Raw genomic sequence first — 18,543 nt, 5'->3', positions numbered from 1 at the left:
TTTAAAAGCATTTTTTCTACAACCTCTTCGGCTGAAAAAAATGCTTTTAAAAGTAAAAAAAAAAAAAAAAAGCCTCTGCAGATCAGGCAAGTCAGCTGGGATCGTCAGAGGCTTTTAAAAGCATTTTTTTACAACCTCTTCAGCCAAAGAGGTTGTAGAAAAATGGTTTTAAAAGTAAAAAAAAAAAAGTTCCAACTCTTCTATTCTATTCTCTTCTCTTCTCTTCTCTTCTCTTCTATTTATTCTATTCTATTCAGCAGGGGGTGGACTAGAAGACCTCCAAGGTCCCTTCCAACCCTGTTATTCTATATTCTATTTCCGAGCAACCGAGTTTCAGGCTGAAAATGGAACAGATAAAGCTTTCCCTATTCACCTGTATTGCAGGTGGGCAGCCCCTAACTTCCCCCTCAACCAGGTGGGTCTGACCCCCTTCCCCGCCAAACTGCCCATCTTGGGGGGGGTGAGGAGAATCTGGACCCCCCCCTCAAAAACACCCTGCCAAGGACGCCCTCTGCAGTTTGAAGAGAGGGAGGAACTCGGGATGTGGGGGGAATCAATCCCGTTTCCTTGGGGTGGGAGGAGGAGGAGGAGGGGGGCCTGGATGGAGACCCCCCCCCAATTTTTTCACTGAGCCCAGGGCGCAGCAGAGACGGTGCAGCCCTTCCCATCCGCCGCCAACAGAGGGCAGCGCAGGCTCGCGATTCTAATCCTGCGCTTAGAGCCGGCCCCCCTCCCCTTCATCCTCCCCCCTCCCGCACTTCATTATCCTTATTCCCCCACCCCCAAGAAACGCCTGTCCCCCCCACCCCACTCCTCCCTTCTCTTCCCCTCCCCATCCCTTCCCCAATGTGCGTAACTCGCAATCCTTTCTTTCCCATCAATTCCCTTTCCCAGGGGGAGGAGCCTGTGTGTGTCCCCCCCGCCTCTTTTTTTGGGGGGGTGGGGGTTCCCGCAGCTGTTCTCCCCCTGCGCCCCCCACCCTCCTTTCTCCAGGTCCTGGGATTGCCCCTCCATCCATCCATCCATCCATCCATTCAAAGCCCTTGAAAGTCTTGATGTGTCGGTCGCCGCTGCTGCGGCTCCGCAGGTTCTGCTCCGTGCAAGCGATGGAGATTTGGTCCATCGGTCGGGGGTCTCTTGAGTCCTCGCAGCATCTGCTGGCCGGGATCAGCCCCCTCCGGTCGTTCTCCCCCCCCCCCACCTCCCACCCCCAGCTTGTCTTGTCTTTCCCCCCTCCCCCCCATTGTGGGCGGAGCCGGGATGCAAATGAGGCTGGTCGGAGGCGCAGCGCGGGCGGGGAGGGGGGCGCCCGGCATCCCGAAGCGCGGCGGCTGCCAGGGCTCCGTCCCGTGGTGCCCCGCCGGCAGCCTGCCAGAGCCCCGAGCCGGGTTAGCTTGCCCTGCCTGGACGCTCCTTCCACGGCTCCGGAGCGACCTTCCCGGAGCCAGCCATGCAAATCTCCATCGCTTGCACGGAGCAGAACCTGCGGAGCCGCAGCAGCGATGACCGACTCTGCGGGGGCGGCGGGCGGGCGGCGGCGGCGGCGGGGGGCGGGGGTCCCGGCCAGGGGAACAACGGTGCTTTCCAGCCCCCGGCCAAGGGGTCCCGGCTGGCGGGGGTCGGCCGGACGGCCGGGCAGACCCTACCCCACCAGCTCGCCTTCCTCCTGCGGGAATCCACCGGGCGAGCCACCGGCATGAACTATCGGTAAGCGGGCTTCTCGGGCTGCGGGGGAAGGAATCATCTCTCCCAAGGGGTTGCCGGACTACAAAGCCCATCGGCCGCGCAGGATTTGGCCAGCGGCCGGTGACGCTGAAGGTTTGGAGTCTGTGCTTGGGGGGAGGGGCTCATTACGGTGGAGGGGAGGGTCGAGCTGTAATGAGCCCACCCCTCCCCAAGGGATGCCGGACTACAAAGCCCATCGGCTGTGCAGGATTTGACCAGCAGCCAGTGATGCTGAAGGTTTGGCGTCTGCGCTTGGGGGGGGGGCTGATGGTTGTTTAGGGCGGGTGGGGGGCGGGAAGGAAGGATCGCCCTGGGGAACACCCCTCCCCAAGGGGATGCCAGACTACAAAGCCCATCGGCCGCAACAACTTGACAAGCGGCCAGTGATGCTGAAGGTTGGAGTCTGTGCTTGTGAGGGATGGGGGGGGAGGAACGGGGGGGTTGCTGATTAGGGTTGGCGGGGAACACTCCCCTCCCCAAGGGGATGCCGGACTACATATCCCATTGGCCGTACAGGACTAGCCGAGCTGGCCGGTTGGTGCTGAACATTGCAGGGGGAGGCAGGAGCAGATTGCGGGTGAGAAAATTGATCTGGGTGGGATGGGGGGAAGAGAAGTGAGCGTGAGGGGGGGGATGGGAGTGTGCCGGAGGGTCCCTCCCTCCCTCCCCAAGGGGATGCCGGACTACAGATCCCATCGGCCGCCGACTGCCTGCCAAACTGACAGTCTACAATCACCCTCTTAAGGAGGGGAAGGGAGCCGCGTTGTGCCAGTCCCCAGGGATGCCCGACTACAAATCCCATCAGCCACACAGTCTGAAGATTACAGTCTAAAGTTTTTTTTTTGAGGGGGGGGTCCCATTGGCTGCTGGGACCGAGGTAGGCAGGGAGATGAGTTGCGGTGTGTTGCGTTCCAGGCCACCGGATTTCTGGGACACTTTGACAGTAGGGAAAGGCGGGGGGGGGTTGTGTGTCCCCCTCCTTGCCAGAGGGTGGGGGGGATGAGGAAGGAAAATCGTGCCAAGCCCCCCACCACCAAAAAAAACCCCACATTCCTCCCCGATTGCCCCCCAACCTTTCCGTTTCCAAAAACCCCATTCCGACCTCCTGCTTCATTTGTGCCTTTTTCATTAAAGTTAGATGGGGGGAATTTTTGAACCTGAAAGTTAATTGTCTCGTTCCAAGAAGGCAAAGGGGAAAAAAAAAATTGGGGTTCTTGCAGATGGGGGGCATGGGAGGGTGGGGGGAAGAATGATCCAAGTCTTTGGGGTTCCCCTGTAAAAAGAGAAGGGGCTGTGAGTGGTGGAAAAAAAAACCCTACACATTCCCCTAAAGAGATGTGACTTGGACAGCCGGTGGGAAAAAAACCCCACTTTCTCCCACCTGGCTCAGGTGTGAAATCCAGATGTGCTGGATTGCCGCTCTCCCCTGCCCTGTGCAAGAGGTAGCAAAATGTGTGTGTGTAAAAGAGTCCAAGTTTGCTCCACTAGCAGGCCCCCAGATTTCCACTGCGTGCCCCAAAGAATATTTTATAACGGAAGCTTTGCGGGCTGCAAAACTCCTGCCTTTGTGGCGAGATTGTGTCCTTGTGGTGTTGGGTTGTGTTTGCAAGAGGTGCAAATGAGGTGAGGAAGAGGAGGAGGAAGAGGAGGAGAGGCGCTTGGCATGCAGGTGGGGGGGAAGAGGAGGGGTAGTGATGGGCACCTCTGAAAGGATTAAGAGGCAGGTGGCATCGTGCCAGGAGAACAGACGGTAAAGGTCCCAACGGGAATCAGGCTTGGGGTTGGGGGGGGGGCTGGCCGACTGTGGGGCTGGCCACCGGCCCAGCTGGGAGATCCAACTCCCTCGTGTCATCGTCCCCCCCCCACAAATCAGATCCGTTGTCGGGAATCTGGCTAGCTTCCAAACCCACCATCCCAATTTGATCCTCATCGCTGCTAAGGTGCATCGGTTCCGGGAAGACGGCCAGGCGGGCAGATTAAAAGCCGGGGTTGACAAACTTTTGACGTGGGTCACGTTGGCCTCTGGATTTGGGTGAGGGTTGGGAGGAGGGCAGGACCCACATCCAGCAGATGAAGGTCGCTTAACGGAACGGCGAGATCCGACCGAGAGGTTGAGACTCGCTCAACGTCCTGCAAACACTCATCTCGTTTCTCTTAAAGACAGAAGAGGGAGGGAGGGACGGGGAAAAAAAACCTGGGATTTAATGTCGGGGATGCGTGGCCCACATTTAAATCTCCAGCGGTGATCTGTGGCTTGATGTTGGGTTTTTTTTCCTCCCTGCTTTTCAGAGGATTAATATTCGTTGTGTATTATGGTAATAGGATATATATATATATATATATAAAGGATTGGAGCACGACGTCACTAAAAAAGAAATGAGAATAGCTGCCCACATGAAACCAGGATGGTTCGTGGCCTGTTTTCCTCCCAGCAATTAGAAGCAGGAGTGACTCGGTTTCGAAAGCGCCAGGCGCAAACCGGCATCTATTTTTAACTTTGTTATTGCTCAGAAGGGTGACTCCCTAATAAAACAGGCGAGAGTCACCCTGGGCACTAAAGCAGGGGAGGAACACGACCCAGAAGGAGCAGCTGCAGCCTTTCGGGGTACGCTGGGAACTTGGGACGAGTGTCAGAAGTTTCTGGGTACCCGTAATATTCCTGGTTGGTCCATCCCCCCCAAAGCAACAAATGAATGGAAATGCAGCTTGCTCATCCCTTGTGGGGGTTCGGCCTGGATTTCTCCTCTAAATATGTTGGACTACAACTCCCAGCATGCTGGGCAGCACCAGAACAACGTTGCATGCTGTATGGAGGGCGGCATTCTGTCCTTAAAAGAAAGCGGATGTGAAACACAATTGTTGTGTTGGTGGAGGAAACCTCACTCAGGGACCTTGTACAGGTAGTCCTCGATGTACGACCGTTCGTTTAGTGACCGTTGAAAGTTACGGCGGCACTGGAAAAAGGGACTTGTGACTATTTTTCACACTTAGGACGGTTGTGGGGCATCCCCATTGTCACGTGGATCAAAATTCAGACGCTTGGCCGTTGACTCGTATTTATGATCGTTGCAGCGTCCTGGGGGGGGTCACGCGAGCCCCTTTTGCGACCTTCTGACGAGCAACATCCATGGGGACGCTGGATTCATTTAACGACCGTGTCACTAACGTAACAACCGCCGTGATTCACTTAACCAATGAAAGGCCAAGAAAGGCCGTTAAAAAATGGGGTCTGGATTCACTGAACAAACGACTCGCTTAGCAACAGAAATTTGGGGGAGTTCAATTGTGGTCGTAAGTCGAGAACTACCCGTAAGGGCATGTGCGAATGATCTTGGAGGGGACAGGAAGAGCTGCAGACAAGGCAAGAGGCAGCTGAGAGGCAATTGAGCCCACGGAAAGAATGAGGACATGGGAAGAAGCCAGTGTGTGGGATTCAGCCGGTTCTGTCCGGTTCGGGCGAATCGGTAGCGGCGACTCCAGTAGGACCCACCCGCCCGCCTGGACATAATGCCGTCCTATTTCACCACATTTTGGAGGCTGTGCATATCCGCGGAAGGCGCCTGCGCAAACAAAGAGCATACACACAAGGCTGATCATGCACGGAAGATGGCGCGTGTGAGCGAAGCGAGTGAGCGGACACACGCGCTCTCAACATTTCCGAACCGGTAGGGAATGTAAGTGAATCCCACCTCTGGAAGAAGCTTCTCGGAAGACACTCTCCCTAGTTTCTTGGACTGTAAAGGGGGGGGAGAGAGATGCAATTCACGGATGCAATACGGCAATTCACTTGCGCGTACCGTCTGCACACGAGTGAGATGTCAAACAACAGCAGTTGTTTACACATTCATGCAGCACCCAAAACACAGCGATATAGGATGGATTTGCGTCCCCACCCGCAGGTCGCCAGTACCAGTTCGCCTGAACCGGTCCGACCTGGCTGAATACCACCTCTGATTTATACCCTCTCTTTGGCTTTGAACTCGCTTCCTGTTCCTGTGAAAGAAACGTATCCTGATTGGTTGTCAGACTCCCAGGGGGCCATGCAAGGGGCAACTTTGTAGGTTGTCTTGAGTCCCAGGCTCGGTTGAATCCCGCTGGGTGATGTAATCTTCCCAGGTGCCGTGTGATGAGATGGGTAGAGGGCTAATCCTATTATGTCCTGAGGTTGAAGGTCCTTTGTGTTGTAGATAAGCTGGCCCAGTCTTTTGTCCTGTAGATAAGCTGGCCCAATCTTTTGTCCTGTAGATAGGATGGCCCAGTCTTTTGTCCTGTAGATAAGCTGGCCCAATCTTTTGTCCTGTAGATAAGCTGGCCCAGTCTTTTGTCCTGTAGATAAGCTGGCCCAATCTTTTGTCCTGTAGATAGGATGGCCCAGTCTTTTGTCCTGTAGATAAGCTGGCCCAATCTTTTGTCCTGTAGATAGGATGGCCCAGTCTTTTGTCCTGTAGATAAGCTGGCCCAGTCTTTTGTCCTGTAGATAGGATGGCCCAGTCTTTTGTCCTGTAGATAAGCTGGCCCAGTCTTTTGTCCTGTAGATAAGCTGGCCCAGTCTTTTGTCCTGTAGATAGGATGGCCCAGTCTTTTGTCCTGTAGATAAGCTGGCCCAGTCTTTTGTCCTGTAGATAGGATGACCCAGTCTTTTGTCCTGTAGATAAGCTGGCCCAGTCTTTTGTCCTGTAGATAAGCTGGCCCAGTCTTTTGTCCTGTAGATAGGATGGCCCAGTCTTTTGTCCTGTAGATAAGCTGGCCCAGTCTTTTGTCCTGTAGATAGGATGACCCAGTCTTTTGTCCTGTAGATAAGCTGGCCCAGTCTTTTGTCCTGTAGATAGGATGGCCCAGTCTTTTGTCCTGTAGATAAGCTGGCCCAGTCTTTTGTCCTGTAGATAAGCTGGCCCAGTCTTTTGTCCTGTAGATAAGCTGGCCCAGTCTTTTGTCCTGTAGATAAGCTGGCCCAGTCTTTTGTCCTGTAGATAAGCTGGCCCAGTCTTTCTGGGGCTATTAAGAAAGTCCAGTTGCCTCTTGGGACAACTGTGACCTGGAGGACTGAGAATCTCCATAGACATTTTCCCGTCACTTTCCTTCTGAGGGCTCAGCTGCCTCTTATCTTGCTTCTTCCGCACCTGTTCTTCCTGCCTCCCAAGGCCATTTCCACAGACCCTGGCAGACCACCGTTGCCATCCCCAGTGCCAAAGGCTTAACTGAAAGTTGCGCCCACCCCCCACCTCAATTTCACTTTCCCGTTTCTTCCCATTGCAGGAACCTCGGGAAGTCTGGTCTGCGTGTCTCCTGTCTGGGCCTCGGTGAGTTCCGCAGCTTGAGAAACAATGAACTGGGTGGGCCTCGGTGGCGCAGAATCCTTCTGAAAGGTGGGAGGTTCCCTCAGTTTTTGGGAAACTGTCTTGGGCGTGCTTGTCGCTTCCTCCTTCGCCAACCAGCTTCCAGCTCCACCACAGATAAGGTGTCAAAGAGACTGTAAGGTCTGTGGACTTCAACTCCCAGAATTCCCCAGTCAGCCACATAGGGTAACTTTCTTCACAGATGGTGGGAATGCAGTAAACATCATATATCTTAACTTCGGCAAAGTGGAAAAAAAGAGCTGACTGGGGAATTCTGGGAGTTGAAGTCCACGAATCTTAAATCAGGGTTCTCCGACCTTAGCCACTTTTAAGATTTGTGGACTTCAACTCCCAGAATTCCCCAGCCAGCCACATAGGGTAACTTTCTTCACAGATGGTGGGAATGCAGTAAATGTCATATATCTTGACTTCGGCAAAGTGGAAAAAAAGAGCTGGCTGGGGAATTCTGGGAGTTGAAGTCCAAAGTCTTAATTCAGGGCTCTCTGACCTTGGCCACTTTGTCTGGAATTCTATTGGGTCTCCTTTTGAGCAGAGGGTTGGACTAGAGGACCTCCAAGATCCCTTCCGACTCTTGTGATTCTGTTGCTTTCGGTTCTAGGCCGCTTAAGAGCAGCTTGGCAAATCTTTTATTAGCAGGAGGGGGGCGACCCACTCGATAATCCTATTTCAAAAGCCTGTTTTGCCTTGTAGGTACGTGGGTGACGTTTGGATCCCAGATCTCCGATGAGGTGAGTCTCAAACTTCCGCCCGCCTACCCATTTCATGACTGCAGTGGAAAGGTGGAATAGAGTAAAAGACAGGAAGAAGATCTGACTGTCAAGGACAGAGAAGAGGGTCTCAAGTCCCAGCCAAGAACATAACATGCAGATTTACAGATGAACAGAAGCAAGAGACCCTAATAGGAGAAAACAACTCAGCTAAATCCTTCCCTCTTTCAGACGACCACAAAGCACATTCAGACATGCAAGAGTCTTTAGCTATGATCATTTTTAAATATGGATTGGGTGTTTTACTCTGGTCTACCTTGTTGGACTCTTGCAGCAGTGAGATGCCCCGTTGCCCTACAACCATCAGAGAGAATCTATTTCGATTCGGCAGAATTAAGAACAATTAAAGTTTTGTAGGCTATAAACATCCTGAGGTCTTCTCTTCGCCCTTTGCTGAATTTCTTCTGGTTTTCCTAAAATGGGGTGCCAGAACTGGACACAATATCAGATCAGTGTTTCTCAAAGCTGGCAGCTTTTAAGACAGGTGGACTTCAACTCCCAGAATTCTCCAGTCACCCATATAGTGTAACTTTCTTAAGAGATGGTGGGTATGCAGTAAACATAATATATCTTGACTTCAACAAAGTGAAAAAAAAAAAAGAGCTGGCTGGGGAATTCTGGGAATTGAAGTCCACAAGTCTTAAATCAGGGGTCTCCAACATTGGCAACTTTAAGACTTGTGGACTTCGATTCCCAGAATTCCCCAGCCAGCCATGTAGAGTAACTTTCTTAATAGACGGTGGGTATGCAGTAAGTGTAATATATCCTGACTTCGGCAAAGTGAAAAAAAAAAAAAAAGAGCTGGCTGGGGAATTCTGGGAACTGAAGCCCACCCGTCTTAAAAGTTGCCATGGTTACTGACCTCCGTTGAGGAATTCTGGGAGTTGAAGTCCACCCATCTTAAAGTTGCTCGTTTTTTTGTTTTGTTTTTTTAAAAAAAGAGGTGTAGATTGACCTCGGCTTCCTCTCCAAGTCTCAAAATTGAATAGACCCAACACCCTAGCCCCCCCACCCACATAATTGTGTGTCCCTAAAATCCAAAGAGAGAGAAGTTCCTAAATCTTTTTTTTCCCCTCCTTCTGAACTGTTACCAGGCAGGAGTTAACCGATTGGTGACAGATTTTTCTATCTCTGCAAGAGAAGCTTTTTCTAGAAGGAGGGGGGGAGAGTGAAGCCTCTCAGATTAAAAAAAGCCCCCCTCCACTTTTCTCGAAACCCCCTTCCCCCCCTTTTTTCTGCTTCCAGGTGGCTGAAAACGTGCTCACCATCGCTTACGAAAACGGGGTCAACCTCTTCGACACGGCCGAAGTCTACGCTTCTGGCAAGTAGGTTGGGCTGCTGCTCCCTTGTTCTTTCTTTGGGTTGGGGAGGGGGGGGAAAGAAAATGGGGGGCGGGGACGGGGAACAGACAGGATCCCGAGGGTTTGCCGACTGAGCTGCAGCTGCGTCACTTGGGCCGGGGAAGAAATTCAACCGGTGTAGATTCTCTCCCTTCGGGGGTTTGAATTGGGACGATTGGATGGCGTACGAGGGCGGTAAGACGGTGTGGCTTCTCACCCGGCAAGATGGACTAGGGGGTTGGACTAGAGGACCTCTAGAGAGCCCTTCCAGCCCTGGGATTCTGTGTTCTCTCCTTAATCCAGAGGGGGAAAAGGAATATTTCTCCCTTGCAAAAGGAACTGAATTGTCTCGGCCCGTGATGGCCAACCTATGGCACGCAGAGCCATGTTGCCTGGCACGCCAGCTCAGCTCCGTCAGCTGATTTTCGGCCCTTTTGGGCCCACCAGAAGAGGGCCCGGGGGTGGTGGTGGAAGGCCCGTTTTTCTTTCTCCTTGGCTCCAGATCCTCTCTATGCATCTGGGGAGGGCGCAAACAGCCTTCCCCACCCGCTCGGAGGCCCGAAACGGCCCGTTTCCCAACTTCCGGCCGCCGAGGGGATGGGGAAGGCTGTTTTTGCCCTCCCCAGATGCATAGAGAAAGATAAACGGGCCTACCGGGCCATCGCGTGCCAGGAGTGGGGGGGGGGGAAGGAGGGTCACGCTTGCATGTGCGTGGCGGGGCACATAGAATTATGGATGTGGGCACACGCCTGCGGAAATCTCCCCCGCCTCCCCCCTTCCTGGCACGTGATGGCAAAAAGGTTAGCCATTGCCAAGTTCCCTTAACTCTCGTCGGCATGGCCAAGGGGGCACCTCAACCACAGCCCCCCCCACACACACGAGGCGTTCTGGGCGCCACCCCAACCCTGAGCCAACCCCTCCCTTCCTTCTGTGCCTGGCCTGTTGGCTCCTCCCAAGCATATAAATCGAATAATCGAAATAAAAAGATAAAAAGCTTCCAACTCCCCCGTGGCTATTTTCTGCGTTCGGGGGAGATCTATCAAATAGTCCCACCGTGCACGGATTGGGGGGGGGAATGCTTTTATTATGCTCAGGAGCCCTCTTGTGCACTGTGCATGAAAAAAAAAAGCGCTTTTTCCATGCTCAGAAACCCTCTTGGCCGCTTTGCAGGGAGAGAAGGTGCTTTTTCCATGCCCTGAAGGTGCTTTTTCCCACTCACCCCATGCTCAGAGGCCCCCTTCTCTTGAAGGACTCTGTTCTAATGCAGATGGTTTAATCCCTGCTGGAGCCTTCCGTCTTTCCACGAGACCAGCCGCCTTCCGTTTTTATTTTTATTTTTTTTCCCCCTTGCATGTCACTTCGTAAGCCGAGCATTGGCTGGGAGCGTTTCCCTCTATAATGGGGCCAATTTCAGAGTCGGTGACACGATTCTGTCATTCCGGATTTGGGGATCGGTCCAAACAAAGTGTGTGTGTGTGTGTGTGAGTGAGTGAGTGTGGGTGAAAAAGAGAGAGAGAGAAAGAGGGAGGGAGAGAGAGAGAGAAAGAAAGAGAGGAAGAGAAAGAGAGAGAGAAAAAGAGAAGAGAGAGAGAAAAAGAGAAGAGAGAGAGAAAGAGAAAGGGAGAAAAGGAAAGAGAGAGAGAAAGAAGAGAGAAAGAGGGAAAGAGAAAGAGGGAGAGGGAGAAAAGAGAAAGAAAAAGAGAGAGAAAGAGAGAAAGAGGAAGAAAGAGAGAACGAGAGAGAGAGAAAGAGAGAGAAAGAGAGAAAAAGAAAGAGAGGAAAAAAGAGAAAGTGAGAGAGAAAGAGAGAAAGAGGAAGAAAGAGAGAGAACGAGAGAGAGAAAGAGAGAATGAGAGAGAAAGAAAGAGAGAGGGGAAAAAAGAGAAAGTGAGAGAGAGAAAGAAAGAAAGGGAGAAAATGAAAAAGATAGATAGAAGAGGGAAGGAAAGAGGGAAAGAGAGAAAGAGAAAGAGAGAGAAAAGAGAGAAAGAGAGAGAGAAAGAGGAAGCGAGAGAGAGAAAGAAAATGACAGAGCGAAAAAGAGGGAGAGAGGGAGGGAGAGAGGAAAAAAGAAAGAAAGGGAGAGAAAGAAAGAAAGAAAAAGAGAGAGAAAGAAAGAGAGAAAAGAGAGAAAAAGAGGAAGAAAGAGAGAGAACAAAAGAAAGAGAAAGAAAGAAAAAGAAAGAAAAGATATATAATATATGTATGTATGTACGTACGTACATACATACATACATACATACATACATACATACATACACTCCCAAAGGATGATGGAAAACTTAGAAAGGTTGATTCAGGTGGAGCTGAATCGCACACAATCCCGTCAGCGACAACCAGACCGACGGGGCCTTTGCACAAATCGTAGCGCACAGGGCGCACACACACACACACACACACACACACACACACACACACACACACACAGAGTTGTATACTCTCTCGCACACACACCAATTCACGAACGGGCGATCGGTCAACCGGAAGGCTTCTTACGGGGTTGCCATTTCAGCTGCTTAGCAATGGCTGCAAAACTGTCCACGGTGTAAGAGGAGAGTTGTGTTCCTTTGCAATGCTAACACAACAAACAAACAAACAACAACAACAACAACAAAAATCAGGATCCCGGCAGCAGCTTTGCCCGAAGGCTTCTGTCCTGGTAGTCAGCAAAGGAACTTCCATGTTCCTCCTCCTCCCGACTAAGGGAATTGCAAGAGTCGGAAGGGACCTCGGAGGTCATCTAGTCCAGCCCCCTGCTTAGGAAGGGAGCCATTATTACGGAGTGTGTAATTCTTGGGGGGGGGGTGAGAAGAGAGAAATTCTGTACAGCTTCCTCCTTTTTCTCACCCCACTGGAAACCACACGCCGTTTCCCAACACAGCGGCTGATCAAGGAAGGGAGGCCTCCAAGCGATTTTCTTACAGCCCCGAGAAGCTCCCTGCCCTCCTCAGAGGAAGGGGGGAAAGAGGGGAGGACGGAAAGGGGGAGGAGGACGAGGGAGGGAGCTGATGCAAGATTCTGCCTTTTAATAAGATTTATTAATTGGAGAGACTCCTGATTCTCCTTCCTTCCTTCCTTCCTTCCTTTCTCCCTCCCTCCTTCCCTCCTTCTCTTTCTCTTTTCTCTTTCCCTTTCTTCCTTCCTTCCTTTTTCCTTCTCTCCCTCCTTCCCTCCTTCTCATGATCATCCGTTTTATTCCTTCCTTCCTTTCCCTCCTCTCCCTCCCTCCTTCTCTTTTCTTTCTTTCCCTTTCTCTTCCTTCCCTCCCTTCCTTTCTTCCTTCCTTTTTCCTCCTCTCCCTCCTTCTCTTTCTCTTTTCTTTCTTTCCCTTTTTCTTCCTTCCCTCCCTCCCTCCCTTCCTTCCTTTTTCCTTCTCTCCCTCCTTCCCTCCTTCTCATGATCATCTGTTTTATTCCTTCCTTCCTTTCCCTCCTCTCCCTCCCTCCCTCCTTCTCTTTTCTTTCTTTCTCTTTCCCTTCCTTCCTCCTTCTCTTTTCTTTCTTTCCCTTTCTCTTCCTTCCCTCCCTTCCTTTCTTCCTTCCTTTTTCCTCCTCTCCCTCCTTCCCTCCTTCTCTTTTCTTTCTTTCCCTTTTTCTTCCTTCCCTCCCTCCCTCCCTTCCTTCCTTTTTCCTTCTCTCCCTCCTTCCCTCCTTCTCATGATCATCTGTTTTATTCCTTCCTTCCTTTCCCTCCTCTCCCTCCCTCCCTCCTTCTCTTTTCTTTCTTTCTCTTTCTCTTCCTTCCTTCCCTTCCTTTCTTCCTTCCTTCCTTTTTCCTTCTCTCCCTCCTTCCCTCCTTCTCATGATCATCCCTGTTTTATTCCTTCCTTCCTTTCCCTCCTCTCCCTCCCTCATTATCATCCGTTTTTCCTTCCTTTCTTCCTCCCTCCCTCTCTCCTTCCCCTCCCCTCTTGTCTCCCCTCCCTCCCATCCTTTTTCCCTCTCTCACGCCTTCCCTCCTTCTCATGATTATGCCTGTTTTTCTTTCTTTCTTTCCTTCCTTCCCTTTTCTATTTCCTTTCCTTCTTTCTTTCCTCTTTTCCATATCCTTCCATCCACCTTTTTTCTCTTCCATTCTTTTTTTTCCAGAGCAGAAAAAACCTTGGGAAACATCTTGAAGAGCAAAGGATGGAGGTAAGGTGCCCCCACTCGGTCCCTGCTGGCAGGTGGCACCAAGGATGCCCCCAACCCAGATTGGCAGCTGGGTCCTTTCCTGGAAGGGCGGAGAGGGTGAGAGTGGGTGGGGCTGTGAGGTCATCGAAGGGGGCGGAGTCACAGCATCTGGATCTGGACTCCAGTTCGACTCCATTTCACGACCTTTCTCGCCACTGTGGTTAAGCGAATCGCCGTGGTTGTTAAGTGAGTCACGCGGTTGTTAAGTGAACCCGGCTTCCCCGGGGACTTGGCTTGGCGGAAGGTCGCAAAAGGGGATGACCCAGGGACGCTGCCACCGTCATAAGTGTGAGTCCGTTGCCGAGCGTCTTGAGTTTTGATCACGGGCATTTGAGCACCCTGGGGATACGGCGACGGTCGTAAGTGTGAAAAAAAACCCGGTCATACGTCCCTTTTCTCAGTGACGGAACTTCGGACGGTCGCTAAATGAAACGTCGTAAGTCGAGGACTGCCTGTATTTCTCGCCGTAGGGTTTTGAGGGCCTCCGTCTGCTCACTTTTTTTTCTCTTTTGACTTCTTTTGCAGGCGTTCCAGTTACGTGGTTACCACCAAAATTTACTGGGGAGGCCAGTAAGTGCCCCGAGGGAAGCTTGGGAGGAAATGGGGGGCTCAGCTGGGCAGTGGGAAACAGGGAGGGACCCCCACCCCACCCCCACCCCCACCCCCGTCTCCCAGACCTGCTCGTCTGCAGAAAAATCAGATTTTCCCCCCTTCAGTGCCGTCTTTTCCAAAGGGTGTCTTCGGATGGCATTGGACTACAAGGCCCATCCTCCCCCGACAAGTGGTAGCTGGGGGTGGGTGGGTGGGTGGGTGGGAGGAAGGCCCCTGCATGTGAATAGGGCTGGTTTTTTTTATTGTGGCCTTGTGGAAAACAGGAACGGAGCCCCCCCACCCCCGCGGTATTTTTCTAGGGGACCCCCTCAAAACATCTACCTGCCCCTTGGGGATTTGGGGGGGGGGGCAGCTGGGCCTTGGATGTGAATCTTTAACCTCTTTTTTTCTCCCCACTTTTCTTCAAAGGGCTGAGACGGAAAGGGGCTTATCACGGAAACACATCATTGAGGGTGAGAAGGAGGGAGGGGGCTGGGGATGGGATGGGATGGGAGATGAGTCTCAAGGGAGGGGGGAGGGGCAATTCATGGAAAGGGAGGGAAGGAGGAAGAGAGAGAAGAAGAAGAGAGGGAGAGAGAAGCAAAATAGAAGGGAGGGAGGGAGGGAGGGAGGGAGGAAGGAAGGAAGGAAGGAAGGAAGGAAGGAAAGAAGGAAGGAAGGAAGAAGAAAAATAGATGAGGGAGGGAAGGAGAAGAAAAATAGAAGAGAAGAAAGAAGGAAGGAAGGAAGGAAGGAGAAAAATAGATAAGAGGAAAGGTGGAGGGAGAAGAGAAATAGGAGAGGAAGGAAGAAAGGAAGGAAGGAAGGAAGGAAAGAAGGAAGGAAGGAGAAAAACAGATAAGAGGCAGGGAAGGAGAAGAAAAATAGAAGGGAGAAGAAAGAAGGAAGGAAGGAGAAAAGTAGATAAGAGGAAGAGTGGAGGGAGAGAGAAGAGAAATAGGAGAGGAAGGAAGGAAGGAGAAAAATAGATAAGAGGAAGGGGGAGGGAGGGAGAAGAGAAATGGAAGGGAGAAGAAAGAAGGAAGGAAGGAGAAAAATAGATAAGAGGAAGGGGGAGGGAGGGAGAAGAGAAATAGAAGGGAGAGGAAGGAAGTTAGGAAGGAGGAAGGAAGGAAAGAAGGAAGGAAGGAGAAAAATAGATAAGAGGAAGGGGAGGGAGGGAGAAGAGAAATAGAAGGGAGAAGAAAGAAGGAAGGAAGGAAGGAAAGAGAAAAATAGATAAGAGGAAGGGGGAGGGAAGGAGAAGAAAAATAGAAGGGAGAAGAAAGAAGGAAGGAAGGAAGGAGAAAAGTAGATAAGAGGAAGAGTGGAAGGAGAGAGAAAAGAAATAGGAGAGAAAGGAAGGAAGGATGGGTGGAAGGGATGGATGGATGAACAGATGAAAGGATGGAGGGATGGAAGGAAAGAAGGATGAATAGAAGGATGGATTAAGGGGCAGAAGAATGGGAGGATGGATGGATGGATGGACGGAAGAGCCAATGGATAGATGGAAGGATGGCCTACAACCTCCGCAGTCCCGGATGGTGACCCCCAGCTCCCATCATCCCCAGCCCTCCCACTTTGGCGCTTGCAATTCCAACCTTTCTCCTCCCTCCCTCCCTCCTTCCATTTCCCAGGGCTGAAAGGGTCCCTGCAGAGGCTTCAGCTGGGCTACGTCGACATCGTCTTTGCCAACCGGATGGATGCCAACAGCCCCATGGAAGGTGGGTGGCTTCTAACCTTCTCTTCTCCCCCTCCCCACATCAAACTTTAGGGGGGGGGGTCAGGATTCAGGAACCCCCACTTTCCCAGCCTTCCCATTTTGAGTCAGGGCTCTGCCTCCGTTTACCCTGGACAAAATGCCTTTTTTTTTAACCACCTGCCAGGATAATCCCACCACAATTTAAAAAAAAAACACATTTAATTATTGTCTCCCATATTCCAGAACCACATTTTGCAGATTGTGGCAGCCATTTTGACTTTTTTGACCTGACCCTGTCGCTCTGTCCCTACGACGCTGCTTTCGTTCCGGAGGGGGAAAAAAAAAACATGCGGAAAAGAAATAAGAAATAGGGAAAGCCAAGAACTGCTCAGGAAGAAAGAAGAAGAAAGGGAAAAGGGGGCTAGATCGGGGACTTATGACCGGTCCTCGCACTTACGACGGTCCCCGTGGCCATGTCGTCAAAATTCATAGATACCCAGCTGGTATCTACGACAGGTCATGCAACCATCACTTATATTATGACCTTCTGGCTGGAGGCCAGATTTGCTGAGCGGAAATGTTGGATTCGCTTAACAACCGTCCCCGACTCGCTTAACGACCATCAGGAAAATGGTCGTAAAACCAGACGCGACTCTCTTAACAACCGCAGTTTGCCTCTGCTCTCGCGGAGACGTCCCTCCTTGGTGAAGCCGACGGCCTCTGTTCCCCCCCATTTTTTTTTCTAGGGAGGGGGTGCAGGGGAGGGGGTGACACCCCCAGCCCCAAATTTTGGTATCCAGTCAACCAGGCTTGGCTTTGCAAACTCCAGCCCGTCTCACTGGTTCTCTCCTTGCTGCAGAGGGCGACCTGAATTTCCGAATATTCTTGCTGGAAGGTACTATATAGATCCCCTCCTTGTGAGCCCCCCCCCCCAATTTCCTGCTCCCCCTCTTGTGACTTGTCTCTTGCACCCCGAACCTCTCAAGCCTTTAGAAAAGGGGAGGGGGGAACGAACAAAAAACAGGTGTATAATACATCAGTCTTTCTCAACCGCTCTGCCCCTTTAAGACGGGTGGACTTCAGCTCCCAGAATTCATAGCCCGGCTGGGGAATTCTGGGAGTTGAAGTCTTAAAGGGGCCCGAGGCTAATGAACCAACAAATTTGCAGGTGCTTTTAAATCTGCATTTTTTTTTTTTCTTCCCAAGAGCGAATGGCATTTTGGGGGTGGGAAACATTGTGGGTCCCCAATTGTCCTCGTCGCAACTTCAGTGGGGAGAGAGACCCCCAAATTCTAGGAAGGGCTCTTTGGGTGGAGGTGGGGTCTTTTGGGTCGCCTCTCGATGGGGATTTCCCCCCACAGCTTTTCAGTAGAAAGCGGTTAAGTTCAATGGGTCGGTTTTAAATGTATTTGTTTTACATTCCAGCCAGGAATTTTAAAAAGTGCCCTATTTCTATTTTTTTTTATTATTATTATTTATTGGTTTGTTGTCTGAACTCATGCTGATTATAGGGTAGCTGGAAGGAATAGAATAGAATAGAATAGAATAGAATAGAATAGAATAGAATAGAATAGAATAGAATAGAATAGAATAGATAATAAAATATAGAAATAGAATAGAATAGATAATAAAATATAGAATTAGAAAAGAATAAAATATAGAATAGAATAGAATAGAATAGAAGAGAGAATAGAATAGAATAGAATAAATAATAGAATAGAAAATAAAATATAGAATTTAGAATAGAATAGAATAGAATAGAATAGAATAGAATAGAATAGAATAGAATAGAATAGAAAATATAGCATGAGAAAAGAATAAAATAGAATAGAATGGAATAATAGAATAGAATAGATAATTGAATTGAATTGAATTGAACAGAATATAGAATTTAGAACAGAATAGATAATAAAATATAGAATTAGAAAAGAATAAAATATAGAATAGAATAGAATGGAATAGAATTGAATTGAACTGAATTGAACAGAATATAGAATTTAGAAAGAATAGATAATAAAATAGAATTAGAAAAGAATAAAACATAGAATAGAATGGAATAGAATAGAATAGAATTGAACAGAATATAGAATTTAGAATAGAATAGATAATAAAATATAGAATTAGAAAAGAATAAAATATCGAATAGAATAGAATGGAATAGAATAGAATTGAACTGAATTGAACAGAATATAGAATTTAGAATAGAATAGATAATAAAATATAGAATTAGAAAAGAATAAAATATAGAATAGAATAGAATAGAATAGAATAGAATAGAATAGAATAGAATAGAATAGAATAGAATAGAATAGAATAATAGAATAAAATAGAATAGCAACAGAAACAGAAACAGAATCAATTAGAATTGGAATAGAAATAGAATAGAATAGAATAGAATAGAATAGAATAGAATAGAATAGAATAGAATAGAATAGAATAGAATAACAAGAGTTGGAAGGGGCCTTGGAGGTCTTCTAGTCCAACCCCGTGAACCATTTCAGACAAACGGTTATCCAATCTCTTCTTAAAAACTTCCAGTGTTTGGGGAAGTCTCTCATACTGTAATTAGGGGCTTTAGAGTGCAGTCAAAAAAGTCAAAATGGCCGATGTGAGTGCGACCAAACCTGTTCCCATTTCACGGGCTTCGCTGTTACGACCATCCCTTTCCAGACAAAGGCTGTGGGGTGGAGGGCTCTTTCGAATCGGGGAAATGTGGGGTGGGGTGGGGGGGTTCTCCCTAGACCAAGATGGGGCAGGGACCGTAGTACAAAGCCTGCTTTTTTAAAACCACAAGTAGTCCTCGACTTAATAACAGTTTGTTTAGTGACCGTCGGAAGTTACAACGGCACTGACAAAAAGCGACTTAGGGCCGTTTTTCACACTTACGAC

General features: G+C 49.8%; 1 protein-coding gene across 2 annotated transcripts in view; it reads left to right on the top strand.

Moving 5' to 3' along the window:
- The first annotated feature begins 1,450 nt into the window (after positions 1–1,450).
- KCNAB3 (potassium voltage-gated channel subfamily A regulatory beta subunit 3) overlaps positions 1,451–18,543 on the top strand; it is a 29,340-nt gene continuing 12,247 nt past the window's right edge. Inside the window, exons 1-8 of one of the 2 annotated variants that reach the window (XM_070954298.1) lie at positions 1,451–1,707; positions 6,982–7,025; positions 7,773–7,810; positions 9,095–9,174; positions 13,278–13,322; positions 13,887–13,931; positions 14,382–14,425; positions 15,590–15,676. In XM_070954298.1, the coding sequence (XP_070810399.1) occupies positions 1,451–1,707; positions 6,982–7,025; positions 7,773–7,810; positions 9,095–9,174; positions 13,278–13,322; positions 13,887–13,931; positions 14,382–14,425; positions 15,590–15,676 (640 nt within the window). The remainder of the gene's footprint in view (positions 1,708–6,981; positions 7,026–7,772; positions 7,811–9,094; positions 9,175–13,277; positions 13,323–13,886; positions 13,932–14,381; positions 14,426–15,589; positions 15,677–18,543) is intronic. The other variant, XM_070954300.1, reaches the window with a different exon arrangement.

Source organism: Pituophis catenifer, unplaced genomic scaffold (assembly GCF_029215685.1).
Source record: "Pituophis catenifer annectens isolate HBS135680 unplaced genomic scaffold, rPitCat1.0.hap2 SCAF_15, whole genome shotgun sequence".
In the NCBI taxonomy this organism is placed as follows: Eukaryota; Metazoa; Chordata; class Lepidosauria; order Squamata; family Colubridae; genus Pituophis; species Pituophis catenifer.
The sequence above is the reverse complement of the archived record's forward strand: the minus strand, read 5'-3'. Positions and strand labels throughout refer to the sequence as shown.